General features: G+C 38.5%; 1 protein-coding gene across 1 annotated transcript in view; it reads right to left on the bottom strand.

Annotated features, from left to right (window-relative positions):
- ANKFY1 (ankyrin repeat and FYVE domain containing 1) overlaps positions 1–22,659 on the bottom strand; it is a 92,533-nt gene that overhangs the window by 39,630 nt on the left and 30,244 nt on the right. Inside the window, exons 4-6 of the mRNA XM_014789661.2 lie at positions 7,979–8,114; positions 1,831–1,954; positions 543–692 (exon numbers count right to left, since the gene is read on the bottom strand). Of these exons, the coding sequence (XP_014645147.1) occupies positions 543–692; positions 1,831–1,954; positions 7,979–8,114 (410 nt within the window). The remainder of the gene's footprint in view (positions 1–542; positions 693–1,830; positions 1,955–7,978; positions 8,115–22,659) is intronic.

The raw sequence follows: 22,659 nt of genomic DNA, 5'->3' as shown, positions 1-22,659 counted from the left end.
CTGAGAATGGCCATCCACTTATAGCCAGCAAGAAATAGGGATGTTGGTCCTATAACCACAAGGAACTGAATTCTGCCAACAATTCCTCTCCGAAACGAGCAGGGAATGGATTCTCCCCTAGAGGCTCCAGAAAGGAACACAGCCTGCTGACACCTTGATTTTAGACGGATGATGCCTGTCCTGGACTTCCAACCTACAAAACTATAAGGTAATAAATTTATGTTGTTCTAAGCCACTAGGTTTGTGGTAATTTCTCACAGCAGCAAAGAAAAGTAAAACAGATTTTAGTACTGGAAATTAGGTACTGCTGTAACAACCATGTGAAAATGCAGAAGTGACTTTGGAATGGGGCAATGGGCAGAGGCTGGAAGAATTTTGAGGCGCATGATAAAAAAAAGCTCAGATTACCTTGAATAGACTACTAGTAGAAATATATACATTAACAACTGTGCCAGTGATTGCTCAGGAAGAAGTGAGGAGCATTACAAGTGAAGTATAGTTTTGGGAAAAGGTATGAAAAATGGAAAAAACAGCTACAGTACCTGTGAATCCATTTCAATTAGATAAAGGAAGACCACATCTTCTCTCTCTACTTTGATAGCTTTATGTAAGGGGTACTCAGTCTTAGATTTGATCATTTTGTACAACAACTGGGCACTCATGCTGCTGAAGTCCTCCTTTCGTAAATCATCCTAAGGATTAAAAAGATAGTAAGAAGCAGAACAGATTCAACATATCAACCATAACAACAACTGACATTTATTAAGAAGCCCTTGGAATGTGTCTGGCCCTACTTTAAAGGGCTTAACATTTCCCTACTCATTTAATCCTCAAAGAAACCCTATGAGGTAGGTACTATTATCATCCTCACTTTACAGATGAAGAAAGTAAAGCATAAAGAGGCTAAATAACTTGCCCAGGGTCACACAGAATGTAAATGGCTGAGCCAGGATCTGGAGCCCAGAGGTCCACCTCCCGAGCCTGTCCTCTTTACCATAGCACCTCGGTGCCTCTCAGTGAGACAGAAAACCATGAGCAACACTGACACCCAACAAGCATGCAGTCATGAGGAGCCCTCCAGAGGAGAATAGAGTCTTCCCCACCCCTACCCTACAAAGACGGCAATCACTGAACTAATCAGAACTTCTACAAACAGTTCACTCCACTGAGTCATAGCTGGTCCCTACTATGGCACATCTCTAAATTTCTACTATTTTAGCAGAAAGCTTACCATTCCTGTTTCAATTCTTTAAAATTCAGTTCTCTTAGACACTTTTCTTCCTAATGTTACTGAATACCAAACAATTTGCAGAAACTAGGTTATAAAACATAGCACTAGCCATGATTTTTTAAAAAATGCAAAATAGACAACATAACAAAGAAATGCAAAAGCTGTTCTTTATGATGAAAGCTACCTAAGACAGGCAAATCTAAATTTAACAATGCTCCCCACACAATGGAGACAGCCAGGCAAAGCCCTGAAATGGTGCTGCTGAGCACCGCGGGCCTGCTGGCCCCACAGCAGCACCTTCTCCCATGGCTCATTTGCAGCTTCTGCAGCTGGAGGGTGAAGGCAGGTGTGCTTTCATTCTAAGCCTGTTTCTTGACCTGAGCTATCTTCTGCCTCTCCACTCTGAAATCAGAACTATGAGACTTTTACAACCAAAAAGAATCTCACAGATCATCAGATGCAACTACTTAGCCTTCAATTTTGTAATAAGAGGAGACTAGGGGCCAGAGAGGTAACTTTCTATGGAACCAGGTCCCAAGCCCAGGTCTTCTGACTTCCAGTGAGGGTGCTTTGTCCACACCCCCCAGTCTCTCACTCACCCAATGACTTGCAATAATTTCTGCACAGTAGTTCATCAGTGTGCTAGCATTCAGTTCCTCCGCAGTCTGATAGAAGCGAATACAGTTCCGGACATTCACCAGAGACATAACACCCTTCTCACATCTACAAGAGAATATTAATAATGAACAGTGTTATTAGGACAAATACATTCATAAATGAACAAACCAAAGCGATCATCTGTGTACTGGCTGGCTATGTCCAAAAACACTAAAATGTAAGGTTAAGCAAAGAAGTTATGAATAAAGTATAGCTGAGCTACCATATTTTAAAAGTATTAGAATTTCATTATGATATTATATTGTTCATTCTGGTCAGAATCAAAATAATCTGTATATAAACATATTAAGCATAACCCCATATTCTGCTAAGCAAAATAAGTCAGAGGGAAAAAGACAAATACCGTATGATCTCACTCATAAGTAGAAGATAAAAACAACCAACACACAGAGATAGAGATTGGACTGGTGATTACCAGAGGGGAAGGGGGGAGGGAGGAGGGCAAAACAGGTGATTAGGCACATGTGTGTAGTGACAGACTGTAATAAGCCTTTGGGTGGTGAACATGATGTAATCTACACAGAAATCGAAATATAATGATGTACACCTGAAATTTATATAATGTTATAAACCAATGTTACTGCAATTTAAAAAAAAAAAGCATAACCCAGCAAGTGCCTTTAAAGTAATCACATGAAACTCGCTGATCATATACACAGGCAATTATAAAATCAAACACACAATGGATCAAGTTCAGTCCTTTGACATTTAATTGTATAGGACACATTTGCAGTTGCCACTAGCACAACTCCACTATGCAACCAGGGGGGCTTAGAAATAGCTTCAAATATGAGGCTCTATGCTTCAATAAAGTAACACCTCCTTATCCCAAAGGTTAACTGTATGGTATGTTAATTATAACTCAATAAAACTGTTTTTTAAAAAGCCTATTTAAATAACCTATCATGTATAGAAACAACTGAGTTAAGAGTCAAACCATAGTAGACCAAGACAGAGAAAAACTGACTACAACAGATGTCCCATAAAGCCTGGTAACAACAACAATAGGACTCTCACAATCATTAATAAGAAAGCACCAACTATGCCAGGGAAGAGAGGGCTGTACACAGGCAAGCAGGCCTCTGGTAGCACAAAGCAGGCACACATCTTAGCCTAGAAGATGCAGCACTGGGAAGACCCAGGCTTCCACCACCCCAGAATTCCTGGGAACCTTAGTGAGCCTCCACAGAACCAGGGTTGGGGGGAAGGAGGCCGGTGGCATCTCCTTCCTTCTCCCCCTTCCATCTCCCTACAAATCAGGTTCACCTCCAAGGGCAGCACAGAGGTCTAATATGGTCTCAGGAGTATTCCCTGACACCCCACTATTGCTTCCTCTGTCCCAGAGCCCCCACAAAAACCTTTTCCTGATCACAAGGGCAGAATGTAATGATGGCAAAATGAACTGTGAGATAAGAAAGACCTGAGCTGAGATTGACTGAATTTTAAAGGTCAAATTACATGAGCTCTCTATGCCCCTATCTCCTCCTCTGTAAAAATAAGGATAATACTCTATTTCAGAGGTTTAGAGGATCTCTGTGTGTTCTGCAAGATAAAGGACAACTATATAAACTTTGCACAGCATGAGGTACATAATAGGTACACTCGTAAGTTTGAGGTCCTTCTCAAGGAAGTTGCATAATATAATAACTAATATGAATGTGTTTTAGTTCTATTACAAATAAGAATAACTGACTGGCTAGCAGATAATTCCGAATTTTAACAGATGAGGTTTAGTTAAAGGAAGAGGAGAAAAACCACAGGAGTGGGGGATGGGGGAAGAAAGGAGGAGAATCAAGAGAAAGAACTAGGAAGAACGAGGAACAAACTTTCAAAACCTCACAAAAGAGACCGTTGGCTAGAAGCAAGAATAATCTGGGAGTCACTTCTCCAGCCAGCAGTAAATGCAGGCACCTATTTTATTCTAAGACCTATGCTTCAGTACTTTGTTTTTAAGTAACATAGCTGACTTGGTGTAAAGAAGCATCTCCCCCAGGGCACTTTTAAATCATACTGTTAAACATCTAAATAAGTTACTATAATAGTGACTAACAATGTTATATCTCCGAGCCTCTGCTGGACCACTAGTTTCCCTAAACTCATGTTTGATGAAGTCATTCTAACCTCGGCTATGAAATCAGAGCATTCCAGCAGAAAAGTCCTCTTTTCAGATATATGAAACTTTTACCACTTTTATAATGACAAACATCCACGGTCTTGCCATTCTAACGTCATAACACATGGTATAATCTCGGGGAGCACTGACTCACATTTCTAGAGCACTTTACAAAACACACTTACAGACAAACGCTAAGAGTGAAAATTCCATTCTCCTCCTTTCTACTGCCAAATGACACTGCATCAAGATATTCAACTATGTTTCATGAGGACAGATGTTTTGTTACAACTGGCAGACACTTCATTCTCACTGAACTCTAGGATCCCCAGAGTGCCATTCACTATTTGGATAGCCTATTAATAGTAACTGACATGATTCACACAACTGAAGAACATGTAACCTTACTTAAAAATCAGATTCTCAGTTCATATCTTCTCTTTGAAAAGTAGCAAGACAGACTAACTTTCCTCTGAAGGGATTTTGTTGTTGTTGTTAATACATGTTTTTAACTGTAGAGTACAAAAAGGATAGAGATGCACAAAAACAATAAACCTGATTTTTTTTTTTTTTTTGTGAGGAAGATCAGCCCTGAGCTAACGTCTGCCAATCCTTCTCTTTTGCTGAGGAAGACTGGCCCTGGGCTAACATCCTGCCGATCTTCCTCCACTTTATGTGGGACTCCGCCACAGCATGGCCTGACACACGGTGGGTAGGTGCACGCCCGGGATCCGAACTTGGGCCGCCAGCAGCGGAGCACATGCACTTAACCGCTACGCCACAGGGCCGGCCCCAATAAACCTGATTTTTAAAGTACGAAATCAAGCATATTTAAGCATCCTACAAATTCCTGCCTAGTTTTGCTATCAATCCCATGTGCATGAACACGAGAGACGTGGAAAAATTACGGAAAAGCTAACCACAAAAGGTTAACAGTGGTTGAATTACAGATGACAGTTTTATTTTTTTTATTAATGTTTTAATAGTTTATAACATTGTGAAATTTTGGGTTGTACATTTTTGTTTGTCCATCACCATATATATGTCTCCCTTCACCCCTTGTGCCCACTCCCTACCCCCATGGCCCCTGGTAACCACAATACGGTTTTCTCTGTCCATGGGTTGGTTTATATTCCACATATGAGTGAGATCATACAGTGTTTGTCTTTCTCTTTCTGGCTTATTTCACTTAACATAATACCCTCCAGGCCCATCCATGTTGTTGCAAATGGGACGATTTTGTCTTTTTTTATGGCTGAGTAGTATTCCATTGTATATATATACCACATTTTCTTGATCCAATCATCAGTCGAGGGACACCTGGGTTGCTTCCACTTCTTGGCTGTGGTGAATAATGCTGCAATGAACACAGGGGTCCATAAGCCTCTTTGGATTGTTGATTTCAGGTTCGTTGGATAGATCCCCAGTAATGGGATAGCTGGATCATAGGGTATTTCTATTTTTAATTTTTTGAGGAATCTCCATACCGTTTTCCATAGAGGCTGCACCAGTCTGCATTCCCACCAGCTGTGTATGAGGGTTCCTGTTTCTCCACATCCTCTCCAACACTTGTTGTTTTTTGTCTTGGTGATTATAGCCATTCTAACGGGCGTGAGGTGGTATCTTAGTGTTGTTTTGCTTTGCATTTCCCTGATGATTAGTGATGTTGAACATCTTTTCATGTGCCTATTGGCTATCTGTATATCTTCTTTGGAGAAGTGTCTGTTCATTTCCTCTGCCCATTTTTTGACCAGGTTGTTTGTTTTTTTGTTGTTTAGTTGTGTGAGTTCTTTATATATTATGGAGATTAACCCCTTGTCAGATATATGTTTTGCAAATATTTTCTCCCAGCTGGTGGGTTGTCTGTTTATTTTGATTCTGGTTTCATTTGTCTTGTAGAAGCTCTTTAATCTGATCAAGTCCCACTTGCTTATTTTTTCTTTAGTTTCCCTAGTCTGGGTAGGCATTAGATGACAGTTTTTTTCTTTATATCATTCTATATTTTCCAAATACCATACCCTGAACATTTATTTTATTTTTTTTTAAATAATAATTTTTATTTATTTATTTTATTCCCCCAAAGCTCCAGTAGATAGTTGAATATCATAGTTGCACAGCCTTCTAGTTGCTTTATGTGGGACGCGGCCTCAGCATGGCCAGAGAAGTGGTGCGTCGGTGCACGCCAGGGATCCGAACCTGGGCCGCCGGCAGCGGAGCACACGCACTTAACCGCTAAGCCACGGGGCTGGCCCTGAACATGTATTTTATAATCAGGAAAAAATTATATTAATTGTCAATTTTTAGCATACACTATTGATTCTTTTTTTTTTTTTTTTAAAGAGTATTTTCCTGATAATACTTACCAAAAAACTTCCTTTTCATTAAACTGGGATAGCATTCCCAATCCGAGATCCTTACATTACAAAAATGAGCAACACTTGCTTCATATTTAACTGCACACATTTGCATCAGAGCCCTTTCACTTACTATCTCAAATGTGTCATTTCTCCTGCAGGCAGCAGTGGGCACTCTGCAACCTTCTAAAAGCCAACATTTGACTCCACTCCTGCATCTCTTCCATCCCAGCTCTTAACAAAGCCGCAACAGATAACAACTTAATGCCCACATCCAACAATACAAAATTGAGCATCTGGCAATGTTGATAGTTATGAAGCCTAATCAGTCAATAAACAACAAACATTTTAATTAAGGAATCCATTATACAGATTACAATTATCTAAACTACTCCAATCCCAGGGCGTTTTTATCAAACAATTTAATTTATAGCAAGTTTGACAAGGTCAATGGGAGAAAGCTCAGGAAATCTGGGGGGGGGGGGAGATATAAATCACACTCTAATTAAAATTATTCTCATTTCACTCTCAGCTGGTTCAAAAACTCACCCAAACAAACAAAAGAGTTTATTGCAAGGCCTTGACAGTGAAGTTAGCTCTGCTAACCTAACAATGTATGTGCCTACAAATTGTAGACCTGTTTGATTGTTTCTTAGTTATTGGCTTTAGGTATTAAAATGTGTCAAGCCCACATCAGTCACAGGTAGTCAGGAGAAACCTGTGCCCTGACTCACGTGTGCGTGGTGGGCCATCCCCTGGGAAACCTCAGCCCCACAGTGAAAACACAGCAGGCGGCTCTAAGCAGCCAGGTCTCTCTCAGCTCTCTGAGGGCAACACAACAACAGGCAGAGTGCCTCTTGATGGCTGAAACTACTCCTTCACACACCCAGGAGAATACAAAGATCACTAAATGATGTAAAAAAACACTCATCAACCAAGCTGACCTCCAAGGGCCACATCTCCAACAGAAACAAAAGGGTTTTTTGCCTGACACCATTTGGTGAACGTTTTGTTTTCTGCTATTCTAAAAGGCCAACTTGGGAGAGCAACTGAGAAAATGCAATATAAAACACATAGCAGGCTATCTCCTTGGGAACCTAAAAACCAGTAACAAATGAAGTGAGATCTCAGAAACACCGCCTATGAAACTTATTGAGCCATACTCTCATGTATTAATTTAGGCATTAACGTGTATGTATTAATTTAGGCATTTCTAACAAAGAGACTATGACCAAGGACTTCATCCAAGCAGATATATCAAAAAGCAGAATAAAATGTCAAAGGAAAACGTATAGGAGGGAAAGTTGAGAGTTTGGACACAGGATTATATTATTTCATATTCAGTTTATCAGTTCACACAATTATGAAATTTCAAGTAATAAACCAGTAAAGAAAAGAAAATACCTAAAAGCTTTGGCAAAATTTAGCTCATAAGATAAAACAAAGCAAGGGAGATAAAATTCTCTCCCCACTATCGCCTTGAAAAGAACACCTTGCAAAAGTTATTTACATGAGCAGAAGCAGCTGTTTCCCCAGAGCCTGGCATAATTAAAGCTCAGCCACCACCATCTGAGGTGCTTGAATACATCTGCTGTGACTTGCCTCTCCCCAAGGAGCTGGAGCTGGAACCGATTAGCCAGTTTCATCAACTCCGTCAGGAACACATCATCTTCCTTGAACTCCAACTCATCCGTATAGATCCAGCGAAGCATTGTCATTGTCACCTCAGGGTTAGCATCTGGTTAAAGAAAGAAAGAAGAGAAGCTGAAAACAAAGCACCAATGACACACTTAGGCCTTCTTTGAGGCCCCTAAAAACTGAAGCTAATAAAGTAAATTCTGATACACTCAACTCAAAGAAATATCACACAGCCATTAAAAAATGATGGTTTAGCATTCTGGGCAGCATCTAACTCCAGAAATGTGTTAAAGTTTTACAAGGGGTGGTAGGTGGGGGAAATGAACCTAATAAAGATGTAAGTCAAACAAACCGTGGGAAAATATTTTAAACATATGACAAAGAATTTACATTCTAATAAAAAGATCTTACAAATAAAAATGAAAAGATGGGCACCCAATAGAAAAATGAGCAATGGATATAAATAGGTAATTCACAAAGATAAATAAAATGGCCAATAAATCATACCAATAACTAAATACAAATTTAAACTAGAATACATTTTTTTGTCTCTCAAAAGTGCATAACTTTTTCCACAGCAATTATACATGCAGATTATTATCCTAAGAAAATAACTGAGTAGGGGGCCGGCCCCGTGGCTTAGCAGTTAAGTGCATGCACTCCACTACCGGTGGCCCGGGTTCGGATCCCGGGCGTGCACCGCTCGTCCAGCCATGCTGAGGCAGCGTCCTACATACGGCAACTAGAAGGATGTGCAACTATAACATACAACTATCTACTGGGGCTTTGGGGAGAAAAAGGGGAAAAAAGGGAGGAGGACTGGCAACAGATGTTAGCTCAGGGCTGATCTTCCTCATGAAAAAAAAAAAAAAGAAAAAGAAAATAACTGAGTAAATATAGAGAAACATATGTACTAAGTCAACACAGTATTATTTTTAACAATGAAAAACTGGAACAAAAATCTTAAGAGACCAACAAAGGAGAATTAAATAAATTATAATATATACACACATTAGAAAACTTTGCATCAATTAAAATTATTTAGATCTATATTCAACATAAAAAGATATTCATTATATAGCAGGTAAAAAAAGGCTAAAACCACATTATTAAATCTCATTTTTTATTAGCTATATTTGTGTGTGAATGTGTATATACATACATACATACGCACACACACAGTTTTGTGTCTGTCTCCCACACAAGTACTAACCAGGTCCAACCCTACTTAGGTTCCACAAGATCAGACAAGATTGAGGACATTCAAGGTGGTATGGCCATAGATAGACTGACTGTTCGTCTAACTATCTATTGAGATATTGGAAGGATATACACTAAAATATCAACCCTGATAGAATTCATAACTAGTTTTTCTTTTAGCTTATTTTTTTCCTGATTTTGATTTAATGAGCATGCATCACTTGTGTAATTTTTAAGTTAAAATAAAGACTCTATAGCAACCTGGGGAAATGCTTGGTATGAAAATCTTAGCACAAAATATCTAAACTATGATTTCAACTGGAGTCAACTCTTGATTAATCGGAATAAGGACAGTGATATTCAGAGGATCACTGAAAATCACTGTCTACAACCAATGGTTCTCAAAGTGTGGTCCTGGGCTAGTGGAATCAGCACCATCTGGGAACTTGTTAGAAATCCTTATTCTTAGGCCCACCCCAGATCTACTGAATCAGAAACTCTGGGGATGAGGCCCAGCATTTGTGTTTTAACAAGTCTTCCACGTGATTTTGATGCTTGCTAAGGTTTAAGAAACTATACTCAATTCGTGATGATCTAGAGAAGGTGCAATGTGGAGCAGGAACGTCTTAGTAACTTAGTAATTAGGCAACAACTGATTAGCTCTTATTAACCCCTTCTCTTACAATTATAGTGGGGAGGAGAGGGTTGGAGGGAGTAATGTCAAGTGAGTGTAACTGAAGGCCCCTGATTTACTTGCAACCATATCAGTTCACAATCATCCCCTAAAACAGCCAGATATTAAAAGAAAAAAAAAAAAGGCATAATGTAAAAAACAGTGAAAGAAAATACACCAAAACGCTAATGGTGATTATGTTAAGGTTTATTTTTTCTTTTCTCTCTTATCTGTTAATGTAGTAATAGCACTTTTTAAACATTTTAAGAAAAACATTTTAAAATCAGATGAAAACCTAAATCAATTTATTTAAACAATCTACTTGAAGAAATACTTCAACTAAGCTGTTTAAAGTATACAGAGTAGATCTTGGAAGCAGGGTGAATTTCTAAGCTAGCTTTGTAAATTGGGTTTAATACCTCAGTAGTCTTTTAATGAAAAGAAAAAATACCTAGGCCATGTGATTTCTCCAGAGTCACCCAAAATGACAAAACTGTGTACACTACTCTTCTTATACAGCCATATCTTGGAAAGATAGCTTATTCCTAACAATGACAGCATCCCCAAAACCACCACCCTCACTTCTTTGTGGTAGTTTCTCTAATTCTGTTTCAAAATTTGGCTAGTTTTCTTTAACAACTCTCCCTCAACTGTCCAAACCAATAAACTTGACCCGTATAATTGATAAACCAAAATCTAAATAATTTTCTTAAAACCACCATCAGCATGGATTTCCTGTGAGCCCCCAAAATTGCAAACAAAATAAGGTTCAAGTGATCTCCAAGCTTTCTCACTTCTGTCTTGACTCTTCTGTTAATCTCCAAAATATATTGACAATAAATCCATTTTGAGACTCAGACTAAGCAGCCAGCGGTATAAGGTGGGCAGAAGAACACCAAACGAGAAGCAAGGTGTGTGTGCTTCCAACTGTGTACTTTTAGGCAAATCATGCAGTCTGTATGCTTCCATTCTACTTAAATAAGTGGCTGTAAAAGTCAGATGACCCCATAAACCAGGAGTTACCTTTAAAAAGAGTAGACTCTGATAAGTGAAACCAGTTGGCCTCCATGACCTGCACGGTGTATCTGATGCTAGAGGCAGTCACCCCCTCAGCAGGCCCAGCACACAAGCTGGTAAAAATCTGTGACTGCGAGGATGAAAGGAAAAATAACACCCAAACTTCCGACTTCACTGTAGTCTGTAGTCCAGGATACATACAGTCACACTTCGAAGAACCTGAGATTTTCTATGTGGTCTAGTTTTTTTGGTTTTGATTTGGTTTTAAATAAATGTTTTACGAGACATTTGAAAAGAATGAGAATAAACTTATCATCATATGCAATTAACCATTAAATGAAGCACACTGAGGAAATTAATTTTTTAACGTAAATCCTCCATTTAATCCGTCAAAAGCTGAGAAAACTGTTTTGAATCTCCTACTAGGACTCTGGTTTAATTAAATTGTCTTTAAGTTTCCAACTATTTTTTCTTCATCTACTTCACATAAAAGTTTTGATTCATAAAATTAAAAAATCGTGATAAACTGCATCTTTCATCAGTAAAAACATCATCTTTAGTCAGTTTAAGGATGCACCCTTAAATATAACTTCTTGGAAATAAAAATAAACCCCAAACCATCCTCTAAATAAGCCCTGTGTCAAAAAGGAATAAAAGGATAGAGGTTCTAGTTCTGTCATGGCAGTGTAGCAATCATCTTATTTAACTGATTATAGCTAAAAACTCTAGAGAGAGTACAAAAAACCAAATACCTGAGGATTCTGAAAAGTAAACAAAAGCAGCTAAATTGCAGAGAGAGGCAAAATTTGAAGAAGCAGCTGCACGGGATGAGTTTCCCGATTTTCTTTTTCTCTCTATGGCTTTGCCCTGAGAGTAGAACCCAGTCAAGGAGCAACACTGCTGCAGTGACCATGGAGAGGCCTAAAACCCCATCTTCCTGGCCAGATGAACCACTAAAAGGAGCCCCAGGGGGAGCTGAAGAGTGAGGGGAGAATCCCAGAGTAAAGAGAGCTAGAGAAGGAATTCTAATTCTGGTATGAACACACACAGGCCTCAGGGTCACCCCTGAGCTACTCATGCATGGAACCGTCCCAACCCAGCCTTAAGAACTGAGGTGATATTTGAACCAGGACCCACCAAAGGTGAAACAGAACTGGCTTGCAGTCAGAACCTAAGGAGATTCAACATTTTCCAGAGGATTACACAGGACCCAGAGTCTACACAACATAATCAGAAAGTCCAGGATTCAATCCAAAATCATTTGATATAGGAAAAAATGAGGAAAATATGACCATTTCTCAAGGGAAAAGACAATCAACATATTCTAACTGCAAGATGACTCAGATATTGGATTTATCAAAGACTTGAAATCATCTAGTATAACTATGCTCCAAAAGGTAAAGAAAAACATGCTTGAAATTAAAAAAAATTTTCAGCATATAAACTATAAAAAAGAAAAAATGAAAATTATAGAAATGAAAAATACTAAAAACTCACTCAATGGGCTCAACAACAGAACAAAAATGGCAGTGGAAAAGGTTAGTAAAATTGAAGACAGATCAATAGAAATTATCCTATCTGCAGAACAGAGAAAAAAGACTGGGAGAAGAAAAAAAAAAAGAGCCTCAAGGAGACCTGTAGGATAGCAACAAAAGGTCTAGTATATGTGTCATTGGAGTCTCAGAAGGAGAGAAGAAATCAAGGAAGAAAATTATTTGAAGAAATGATGGTAAAGAACTTTTCTAATTTAGTGACAGACATGAGTTTTTAGATTCAAGATCAGGGAACCCCAAACAGGAAGAAAATCATGTCTAGACACATCATAATCAAACTGCTACAAACTAAACATAAAGAACAAGTCTTGATCACCTCACATCCAGTAGAATGGCCACTATCAAAACAAACAAACAGAAAATAACAAATGTTGGTGAGGATGTAGAGAAACTGGAACCCTTGTGCACTGCTGGCAGAAATGCAAAATGGTGCATGCTGTGGAAAACAGTATGGCCGTTCCTCAAAAAATTAAAAATAGAATTACTATATGATCCAGCAATTCCATTTCTGGGTATAGATCCAAAAGAATTCAAAGCAGGATATCAAAGAGATCTTTGTACCCTCATGTTCATAGCAGCATTATTCACAATAGCCAAGACATGGAAGCAACCAAAATGTCCGTCAGTGGATGAATGAATAAACAAAATGTGGTACATACATACAATGGAATATTATTAAGCCTTAAAAAGGAAGGAAATTCTGAAACATACCGCAACATGGATGAACCTTGAGAATATTATGTTAAATAAGCCAGTCACAAAAAGACAAATACTGCATAATTCCACTTACATGAGGGAATTAAAGCCATCAAATTCATAGAAACAGAAAGTAGAATGGTAGTTGCCAGGGGCTAGGGAGAAATGAGAAGTTGTTGTTCAATGGGTATAGAGTTTCAGTTTTGCAAAATGAAAAAGTTCTGGAGATTGGTTGCACAACAATGCAAATATACTTAATAATACTGAACAGAACATTTAATGTTTAAGATGGAAAGTTTTATGTTACAGGTATTTTACCACAATTCAAAAAAAAAAGAAAGAAAAAGTCTTGAAAGCAACTATTACATACAGGGAAAGATTCCAATCTTTCTTATTAGAAACCACAGAGGCCAGAACACGGTGGAACAACATCTTGCAACAAAAAACCTGTGAACTCAGGTTTCCATATCCTGGGAAAATATCCTTTAGAAATGAAGGCAAAATAAAGACATTCTCAGATGATGGAAGAAAATTTGTCACTAGCAGATGTAGTCTATAAGAAATGCTAAAGGAAGTTCTTCAGGCTGAAGGGAAATGATACCAGAGGGAAATCTGGATCTTGAAGAATGAAGGAAGAACAGAAATGAAAATATCTGAGTAAATATAAATGACTTTTTGGTTCTCTTAAGTTTGCTAAAGTATGTATGACTGTTAAGAGCAAAATCTAAAGCACTGGTGAGGGCCAGCCCTGTGGCTTAGCAGTTAAGTGCGCGTGCTCCGCTACTGGGGGCCCGGGGTTCAGATCCGGGGCGCGCACCGACGCACCGCTTCCCCAGCCACGCTGGGGCCGCGTCCCACATACAGCAGCTAGAAGGATGTGCAACTGTGACATACAGCTATCTACTGGGGCTTTGGGGAAAAAAAGGAGGAGGATTGGCAATAGATGTTAGCTCAGAGCCGGTCTTCCTCAGCAAAAAGAGGAGGATTAGCACAGACATTAGCTCAGGGCTGATCTTCCTCACCAAAAAATTAAAAAGAAAAAAAAAGCACTGGTGAGATTTTCAATGTGTGCACATGTAATACATATGACAACGAGAACATCCAGGTCAGTGGTGGAGGAGGGGACCTATATAGTTGCAAGGTTTTTACATGATATAGTACAAATAGACTACAGACTATACATAGATTACAAAAATACTCTAAAAGGTTAGGGGTTTATATATATATTAGGGGTATAATATATATATAATAATCCCTAGAGCACTGGTTCTCACAACCAGGGCCAATTTTGCCTCCCAAGGGACATCTGGCAATGTCTGGAAATGTTTTTCACTGTCAAAACTAGGGGAGTGCTATTGGCATCTAGTGGGTACAGGCCAGGGATACTGCTAAATATTCTACAATGCCCAGAACAGCTCCCACAACAAAGAATTATCTAGCCCAAAATATCAATAGTGCTGAGGCTGAGGAACTTTGCCCTAGATCAACCACTAAACAATAATACAAAGATATATAGTCAAAAAGTCAACAGATTAAAATGGTAGCCTTCAACACAAAAATAATCACATTAAATATTAATGGTCTAAACACTCCAGTTAAAAAGAAGAGATAAAAAAGCAAGACCTCACTATATGCTGCCTACAAGTGACATACTTTAAACATAAAGACACAGATAAGTTCAAAGTACACAAACAGAAAAAGATATACCATGCAAATAGTAAGCCTAAGAAGACTACTTAATATCAGATAAAACAGACTTCAAGACAAAGAGTATTACCAGACATAAAATTATCATTTCAAAATGATAAAAGCCACAATTCATCAAGAATTCATAACAATTATAATTGTATATGTGTATAATGACAACAGCCCAAAATATATGAAGCAAAATTTGACAGAATTAAAGGAAGAACTTGTCAATTCCAAAATTATAGGAGATGTTAACACCCACCTTTAAGGAATTGATAGAACTAGACATAAAAGAAAAAGTAAATATACAGAAGTCTGAACAAAATTATCAAACACCTTGATCTGACATTTAAAGAACATGACATCCAGCAACTGCAGAATACAATGCCCAGAACAGCTCCCACAACAAAGAATTTCAAGTGCATGTACATTCACCAAGACAGATTATATGCTAAGCCATAAAACAAGTCTCAACAAATTTAAAAGGATCAAAATTATATATGAAGTGTGTTCTCTGACAATAACAGAATTAAATTAGAAATCAGTAACAATAAAGCATCTAGGAAAAGCCCAAATATCTGGAAATTAAGAAACATAAATAATTCATGGCTCAAAAAAGAAATCATGAGGAAAATTAGGACATATCCTAAACTAAATGACAATTAAAATACAACATAGCAAAATTCGCAGGATGCAGCTAGAGAAGCTTAGAGCTTTAAGTCCTTATATTAGAAAAGATCTAAAATAAATTATCTAAGATTCCACTCTAAGAAACTAGGAAGAAAAAGAGTAAAGTAAATCCAAAGTAAGAAGAAGAAAGGAAAAGGCAGAAATCAATAATATAGAAAATAGACAATAGAGAAAATTAACAAAGCCAAAAGTTAATTCTTAGAAAAGATCAATAAAATTGATAAACTTTTAATCAGACTGATCAGGAAAAAAAGAGAGAACAGCAATCACCAATACCAGGAATCAAAAAGGAGTTACTGCTATAGACATTAAAAGAATAATATGAGAAAACTACAAACAACTTTACACCAGCAAATTCAAGAACTTAGATGAAATGGACAAATTCCTGAAAAATACAACCTGCCAAAACTGACACAAGAAAAAAATCTGAACATCTATCTATCTATTACAGAAATTTAAGTTATCAAAAACCTTCCTCAAAAGGAAACTCCAGAGTCAGATGATTTCAGTAATGAATTCTATCAAGCATTCAAGAAAGAAACAGTAACACCAATCTTACAAAACTTTTTCAGAAAACAGAAAATGAAGGATCACTGCCAAACTTATTTTATGAGGCCTATATAAGCCTAATAGCAAAATTTGACAAAGACGTTCCAAAAAGGAAAATTACATACCAAAATCCCTCATGATTAGTGATATAAAAATTCTTAACAAAATATGAGCAAACAGGATCCAACAAAATATAGAAAAAGGATAATATATAATGACAACACAGGGTTTACCCCAGGAATGCAAGATTAGTTTAACATTTGAAAAATCAATGTAATTCACTATATTAACAGCATAAACAAGAAAAACTATATGATCATTTCAATAGATACAAAAGAAAGTGTTTGACAAAATTCAAAACCAATTCATATAACATCTCAAAAAACTAGGAAAACTCAAATTGATAAAGTACATCTACAAAAAACATTTACATATAACGATTAAAGATCTCATTGTTTCCCTGAGATCAGGAATAAGGCAAGAATGCTCACTCTCAGACAAACAACTTGTAATGAGATTATATACAGAACTCTTAAAATTCAAAACTGAGAAGACAACCGTTTTCAAAAGGGCAAAATACGTGAACAGACACTTCACAAAAGATATAGAAATGATCAGTAACACCTGAAACAATGTTCAAAAATTATTCATCATCAGAGGAATGGAAAATAAAACCATCATGTACTCCACATCCATTAGAATGGCTAAAATTATAAACAAAAAATAACTTGACCATACCAAGTGTTAATGAGGATGTGGAGCCACTGGAACTCTTATACACACCACTCAGGGGAATATAAAAGGGAATATCTAGGGGCTGCCTGGTGGCACAGCGGTTAAGTTCGTGTGCTCTGCTGTGACGGCCTGGGGTTCACAGGTTCGGATCCCGGGCGCACACCGACGCATCGCTTGTTAAGCCATGCTGTGGCGGTGTCCCATATAAAATAGAGGAAGATGGGCACGGATGTTAGCCCAGGGCCAGTCTTCCTCAAGAAAAAAGGGGAGGATTAGCATCAGATGTTAGCTCAGGGCTAGTCCCCCTCACACACAAAAAATAAATAAATAAATAAAATAAAATAAAATGGAGTATCTATTTTAGAAAACAGTTTCGTAATTTCTTAACATTAGATAGTCACTTCTATATATTTACCCAAGAGAAACAAAAACGTACACTACACAAAGATATATACAATTGAGTACAGTAATTTTATTTGTAATAGCAAAAAACTGGAAAGAACACAAACGTCCACCATTAGGTAAATGAAAAAACAAATTGTGGTAAATTGATACATGGAATACTAGTTAGCAATAATAAGGAACGAACAATTGAAACCACGACAACATGCTGAGATTTTAGACGAGAATTGAAACCACGACAACATGCTGAGATTTTAGACGAATCTCAAAATCTTTATGCTGAGTGAATGAAGCCAAACAAAAGAGACTATATGCTCTATGATTCCATTTTTATAAAAGTCTAGAAAATGCAAACTAATCTACAATGAATGAAAGCAGATTAGTGGCTGCCTGGGGATGTGGAGAGAAAAAGAGATGGATTAAAAAGAGACATGAAGAAAACTTACTGAGATGAAAATGTTTGTTATTCCTTGTGGTAATTGTTTCACAGTTATGTCAAAACTAATCAAACTGCACACTTTTGCTGTGGGCAGTTTATTTCACTTCCTTTATATCTCAATAAAGTTGGAAGAGAAAGAAACCAAAGTGAGAGGCAGCACAGCACTGTGGTTAATGGCATGGATTCTGCAGCCAAACTGACTGGGTCCAAACCCCAGCTTGGACACAAACTACTGTGTGACCTTGGGTGAGTTATTTAATATTGCTGTGCTTCAGTTTCCTCATCTATAAAATGGAAATAAACAATAGTACTTCCCTCACAGTGTTGTTCTAAAGACAAAGGAGTTAATACATATAAAGCACTCAGAACACTACTACCACACAGTAATTGCTATACAAAAATTTGGTATCATTATTAAAACAGACTATTTTATTTTTATTTATTTATGTATTTATTTTTGGTGAGAAGATCAGCCTGTGCTCACATCTGCCAATCCTCCCCTTTTTTTTTTGCTGACGAAGACTGGCCCTGGGCTAACATCCGTGCCCATCTTCCTCCACTTTATATGGGACGCCGCCACAGCATGGCCTGCCAAGCAGTGCATCGGTGCGCACCCGGGATCTGAACCAGCGAACCCCGGGCCACCGCAGCGGAGTGAGTGCACTTAACCGCTTGTGCCACCAGGCCAGCCCCTAAAATGGACTATTTTAAACCAACACACAAACTTAGCATAACCAAAGACTAGAGAGAAAAACACAAAGTAACATTAGGATTGAGTAAGGGTTGATATAACCAAAGATAAAACAGATTTTTTGAAGCTCTAAGAGAATCTCTGGGAGGGGGTCTCAGCTGTTAGCAGGAAGCCAGAAGGCTGTTTTGTCCTCATGACAAAGCAGCTAATTTCTCCCAAAGTGAGCAATCCGAAAGACAGGGCAAGGAAGAAGTCACAATGCCTTAAAACCTTCTATGAACCTGTCTCTGAAGTGACATGCTGTCACTTCTACCACAATCTATTCATTAGAGCTCAGTCAGCTATACTGAAGAGGAGGGGAATTAGGACCCACTTTTGAAGGGAGGAATATCGAATAATTTACGGACATATTTTAAAACGACCACGAATAGCATCAAAAGGAATTTAGCATGATCTAATATTAAAACTGAACAACCCTGAGCTAGCAGTTCACATGGAATCCAGCAAATGTCTAGTACTGCGGTATTTCTCCTGAAAACTTAAAATGTCATGCAGATCCCCTGTGAGTTTGCTGTAGCACCTTAGTGTGCCTTAGCACAGCGTTTGGGAACCTATGCTCTTTCCACTGCACAGTGCAACCTCCCAGGTGGTGCTTTAGTGCACAGCTTTCCTAACCAGACTGAAAAGGAGGGGAGGAGGATGGTTTCTGTTTTTTGAAATGGCTTGACAGGACCCAGGACACATTCCAGGAACGCTGAATGACTCACCATAAACTCTTAGGCCAGAACAGTAAGATCTTCACTGGAGAAAGCATGTAAGAAACGCTAGCTTCAAAACAGCCATTCTAGGGGCCGGCCCGGTGGTGCAAGCGGTTAAGTGCGCGCGCTCCAATGCGGCAGCCCGGGGTTCGCCGGTTCGGATTCCGGGCGCGCACTGACGCACCACTTGTTAAGCCATGCTGTGGCGGCATCCCATATAAGGTAGAGGAAGTTGGGCACAGATGTTAGCCCAGGGCCAGTCTTCCTCAGCAAAAAAGAGGAGGATTAGCATTGGATGTTAGCTCAGGGCTGGTCCTCCTCACAGGAATAAAAAAACAAAACAGCCATTCTAAGGCATTGGAACCTCTCCTAGTGTTAGCTGCTTTGCTCAAGTGCTATAGAGAGGCTATAAACAAATCATTTTGCCTGAAGCAAACTGTTTTACTTCACAAAGAAGTCACTACAGTGCTCTCCTCTTGGCCTCAAGATTTGTTATACTGTGTGGAGCTAATAGGTTATATTCTTTCTCTTCCCAGCTGATCAATCAGTATCCTTATAAACTTATATCTTTATACTTAAAATAATCAGTAAGACATAAAAAGCAAATTTTTGTCTTTTTTACCTCTATATTTTGAAATAATTTCAGACTTAGAGAAAAGTTGTAGACAGTTCCCATAAGCCCTTTACCCATATTCCCCTAATATCAACATCTTACATAACCATAGTACCATTATCAAAACCATGTAATTAGAACCGATACAATACTATTAACCAATTACAAACCTTTACAAATTTTGCCAATTTTCCCAATAATGTCCTTTTAATGGGCCAGAATCCAATTGAGGATTCCACATTGCATTTAGCTGTCATGTCTCTTTAGCCTTCTCCAATCTATCACAGTTCCTAAGTCTTATCTTGTCTTTCATGACATTAACATATATGAGTAACACTGGCCAGTTATTTTGTGGAATGTTCCTCAGTCTGAGTTTGTCTGATGCTTTTGCATAGTTAGACTGAGGTTACGCATTTATGCTAAGAACCCTACAGAAGTGACTGTGCCTTTGTCAGTACATCAAATCATGCACAAAGCATTTTACTTGTTTGAACAAGGTGCGTCTTAAGAAAACTTTCATATACTCAAATATGTTTTAAATACTTGGTATATAATTCCTATGGTATTTTCACCAACATGTGCTAAATTCTCATAATAATTAACATAATTAAAGTCGTGCTTGCTTTCAATTTTAAGAAATACCAATTACACAAGAATTTCAAAAGAAAATGTGGAGCTTAGAAAGTCAACCTCTCCAAGAACGTTAAGTTCCACGCAAATAGGAATTTAATTTTGTTCACTGCTATATCCCTAGCATCTTGAAAAGTGCCTGCCACTCAAAATTTGTAATATAAATGGAATAATTTTGAAGAAACAAAACACCAATAAATTCCTAAAATGATTTTATCAAGTCCATTAGTGTGGAAAAAGTTCAACCACTTAGGGGCCAACCCCGTGGCTTAGCAGTTAGGTGCGCACACTCTGCTGCTGGCGGCCCAGGTTCGGATCCCGGGCGCGCACCAACGCATCGCTTCTCCGGCCATGCTGAGGCCACGTCCCACATACAGCAACTAGAAGGATATGCAACTATGACATACAACTATCTACTGGGGCTTTGGGGGAAAAATAAAAAGGAGAATTGGCAATAGATGTTAGCTCAGAGCCGGTCTTCCTCAGGAAAAAAAAAAAAACTCAACCACTTAAACATAGCTTTTACACTATTTATATACTTGTTTACAAGAGCCCACTTCCAATCTCCCTCAAACTGCTGGCCAGCCATGCAGTGTCAGTGCTTCCAGGTATCACATACACAAGCCTCCTAGGCAGTTTCAGCTGCTGCAACCCCAGATTTAGGCAATCACACCTACGCCCACCCAGGCAATGCAGTAGGACTGCTGGGCAAAACATACAACTAAACACGAACAGGTCCACATATGCCACCACCTCCTTGGAACCCCCCCATGACACAATTCAAAGATGAACTTAAATAGAAAAGCAAAGATGCCATAGGCTCTAGCATCAGCTACCTTGGTAGGTGCCTGATCTACCAAAGCCACAAAAACGTTTGCTCTGCAGCAGATCACTCCTGAAAGCGAACCTCACGGCAGGGCTCAAACCACACTTTTTTTTTTTTTTTTTTTAAGATTTTATTTATTTTATTTTTTCCCCCCAAAGCCCCAGTAGATAGTTGTATGTCATAGCTGCACATCCTTCTAGTTGCTGTATGTGGGACTCGGCCCCAGGATGGACGGAGAAGAGGTGCCTCGATGCGCACCCGGGATCCGAACCCGGGCCACCAGCATTGCAGTGCGCGCCCTTAACCACCAAGCCACAGGGCCGGCCAAACCACACTTATTTACAACAGGAGGGGAGTCCAGGGACAAGTAAAGGCATTAACATTACACTTTCCTAAACTCTAGAAAATCTCCTGATTCACAGTGATGCAATCTTGTGGACAGTCACTGACAAAGCAGCTCTTAAATGTTATGATGTACTAAAAGATCAAAAGCAAAATTTTAAAATCAATGTTTAAACTAGGCTTTTTATACCTTAATGCGATAATTCTTTGTTCTTAAGTAATTTTGCTTGTTCCGGGGAACATTCATATTGCATTTTCCCCACTCTTATTCATTTTGGTTGCGTTCAATATTTCACAACTACACATAAAACTATGATGAACATATAAGCTGTCTGAATTACCTATAGCAGAATCCATCTGACAGAAGTCAGATGAGGTAAAAAAAAGTAAGACTACAGGCCTGCCCTGTAGCCTGCTGGTTAAGTTTGGCGCGCTCTGCTTTGGTGGCCTGGGTTTGGTTCCCAGGCACAGACCCACACCACTTGTCAGGGACCATGCTGTGGCGGCGACCCACATGCAAAATAGAGGAGGACTGGCACAGATGTGAGCTCAGGGAGAAGCTCCCTCAGCCAAAAAAAAAAATACAAAAAACAACCAAGTAAGACTATTTCATTGCTCGGCTGCCTAACTGCTTTCTAAAACTGTCTTACCCATTTATAACATGCCCGGCAATGTGCAAGGGTACCAATTTCATTAGCCTCACAACTACTAGGATCATCTATTTTTGATAATGTAGATATCAAAAGATGGTGACTTATTCTAAACTTTTTTCTAACAAAGTTGAATATTTTCCATATTTTATTATCTCTTTTAATCTTTGTAAAATGTCTGTTCATGTAATCATGTTCATGTAATCAAGATCCTATCACACATTCTGTGAAGAACACTTTGTGATCTAATGGGTTGTAAAAGTTATCCATGGTTCTGTTGTATATGGAGTCAACGATATATGGTTTCAAAAGATTATACTTTTAAAAAAGAAAAGCTCTGCTCAGAGATTTCAATCATGTAGACCAGTGCCCTTCCAGTAAACACTGTTTCCCAAGCAGATGTTTTAGCTATAGGCATGAATGCATATGCACGTGTGTATGCATGTATGTATATTTGTGTGTTTACAACTCTGAATTACGGACCTCAGGTTA

Source organism: Ceratotherium simum, chromosome 16, assembly GCF_057802395.1.
Source record: "Ceratotherium simum simum isolate JZ-2026a chromosome 16, ASM5780239v1, whole genome shotgun sequence".
Taxonomy (NCBI): domain Eukaryota; kingdom Metazoa; phylum Chordata; class Mammalia; order Perissodactyla; family Rhinocerotidae; genus Ceratotherium; species Ceratotherium simum.
Note: the sequence above shows the minus strand (reverse complement) of the source record. Positions and strands in the feature narration are given on the sequence as shown.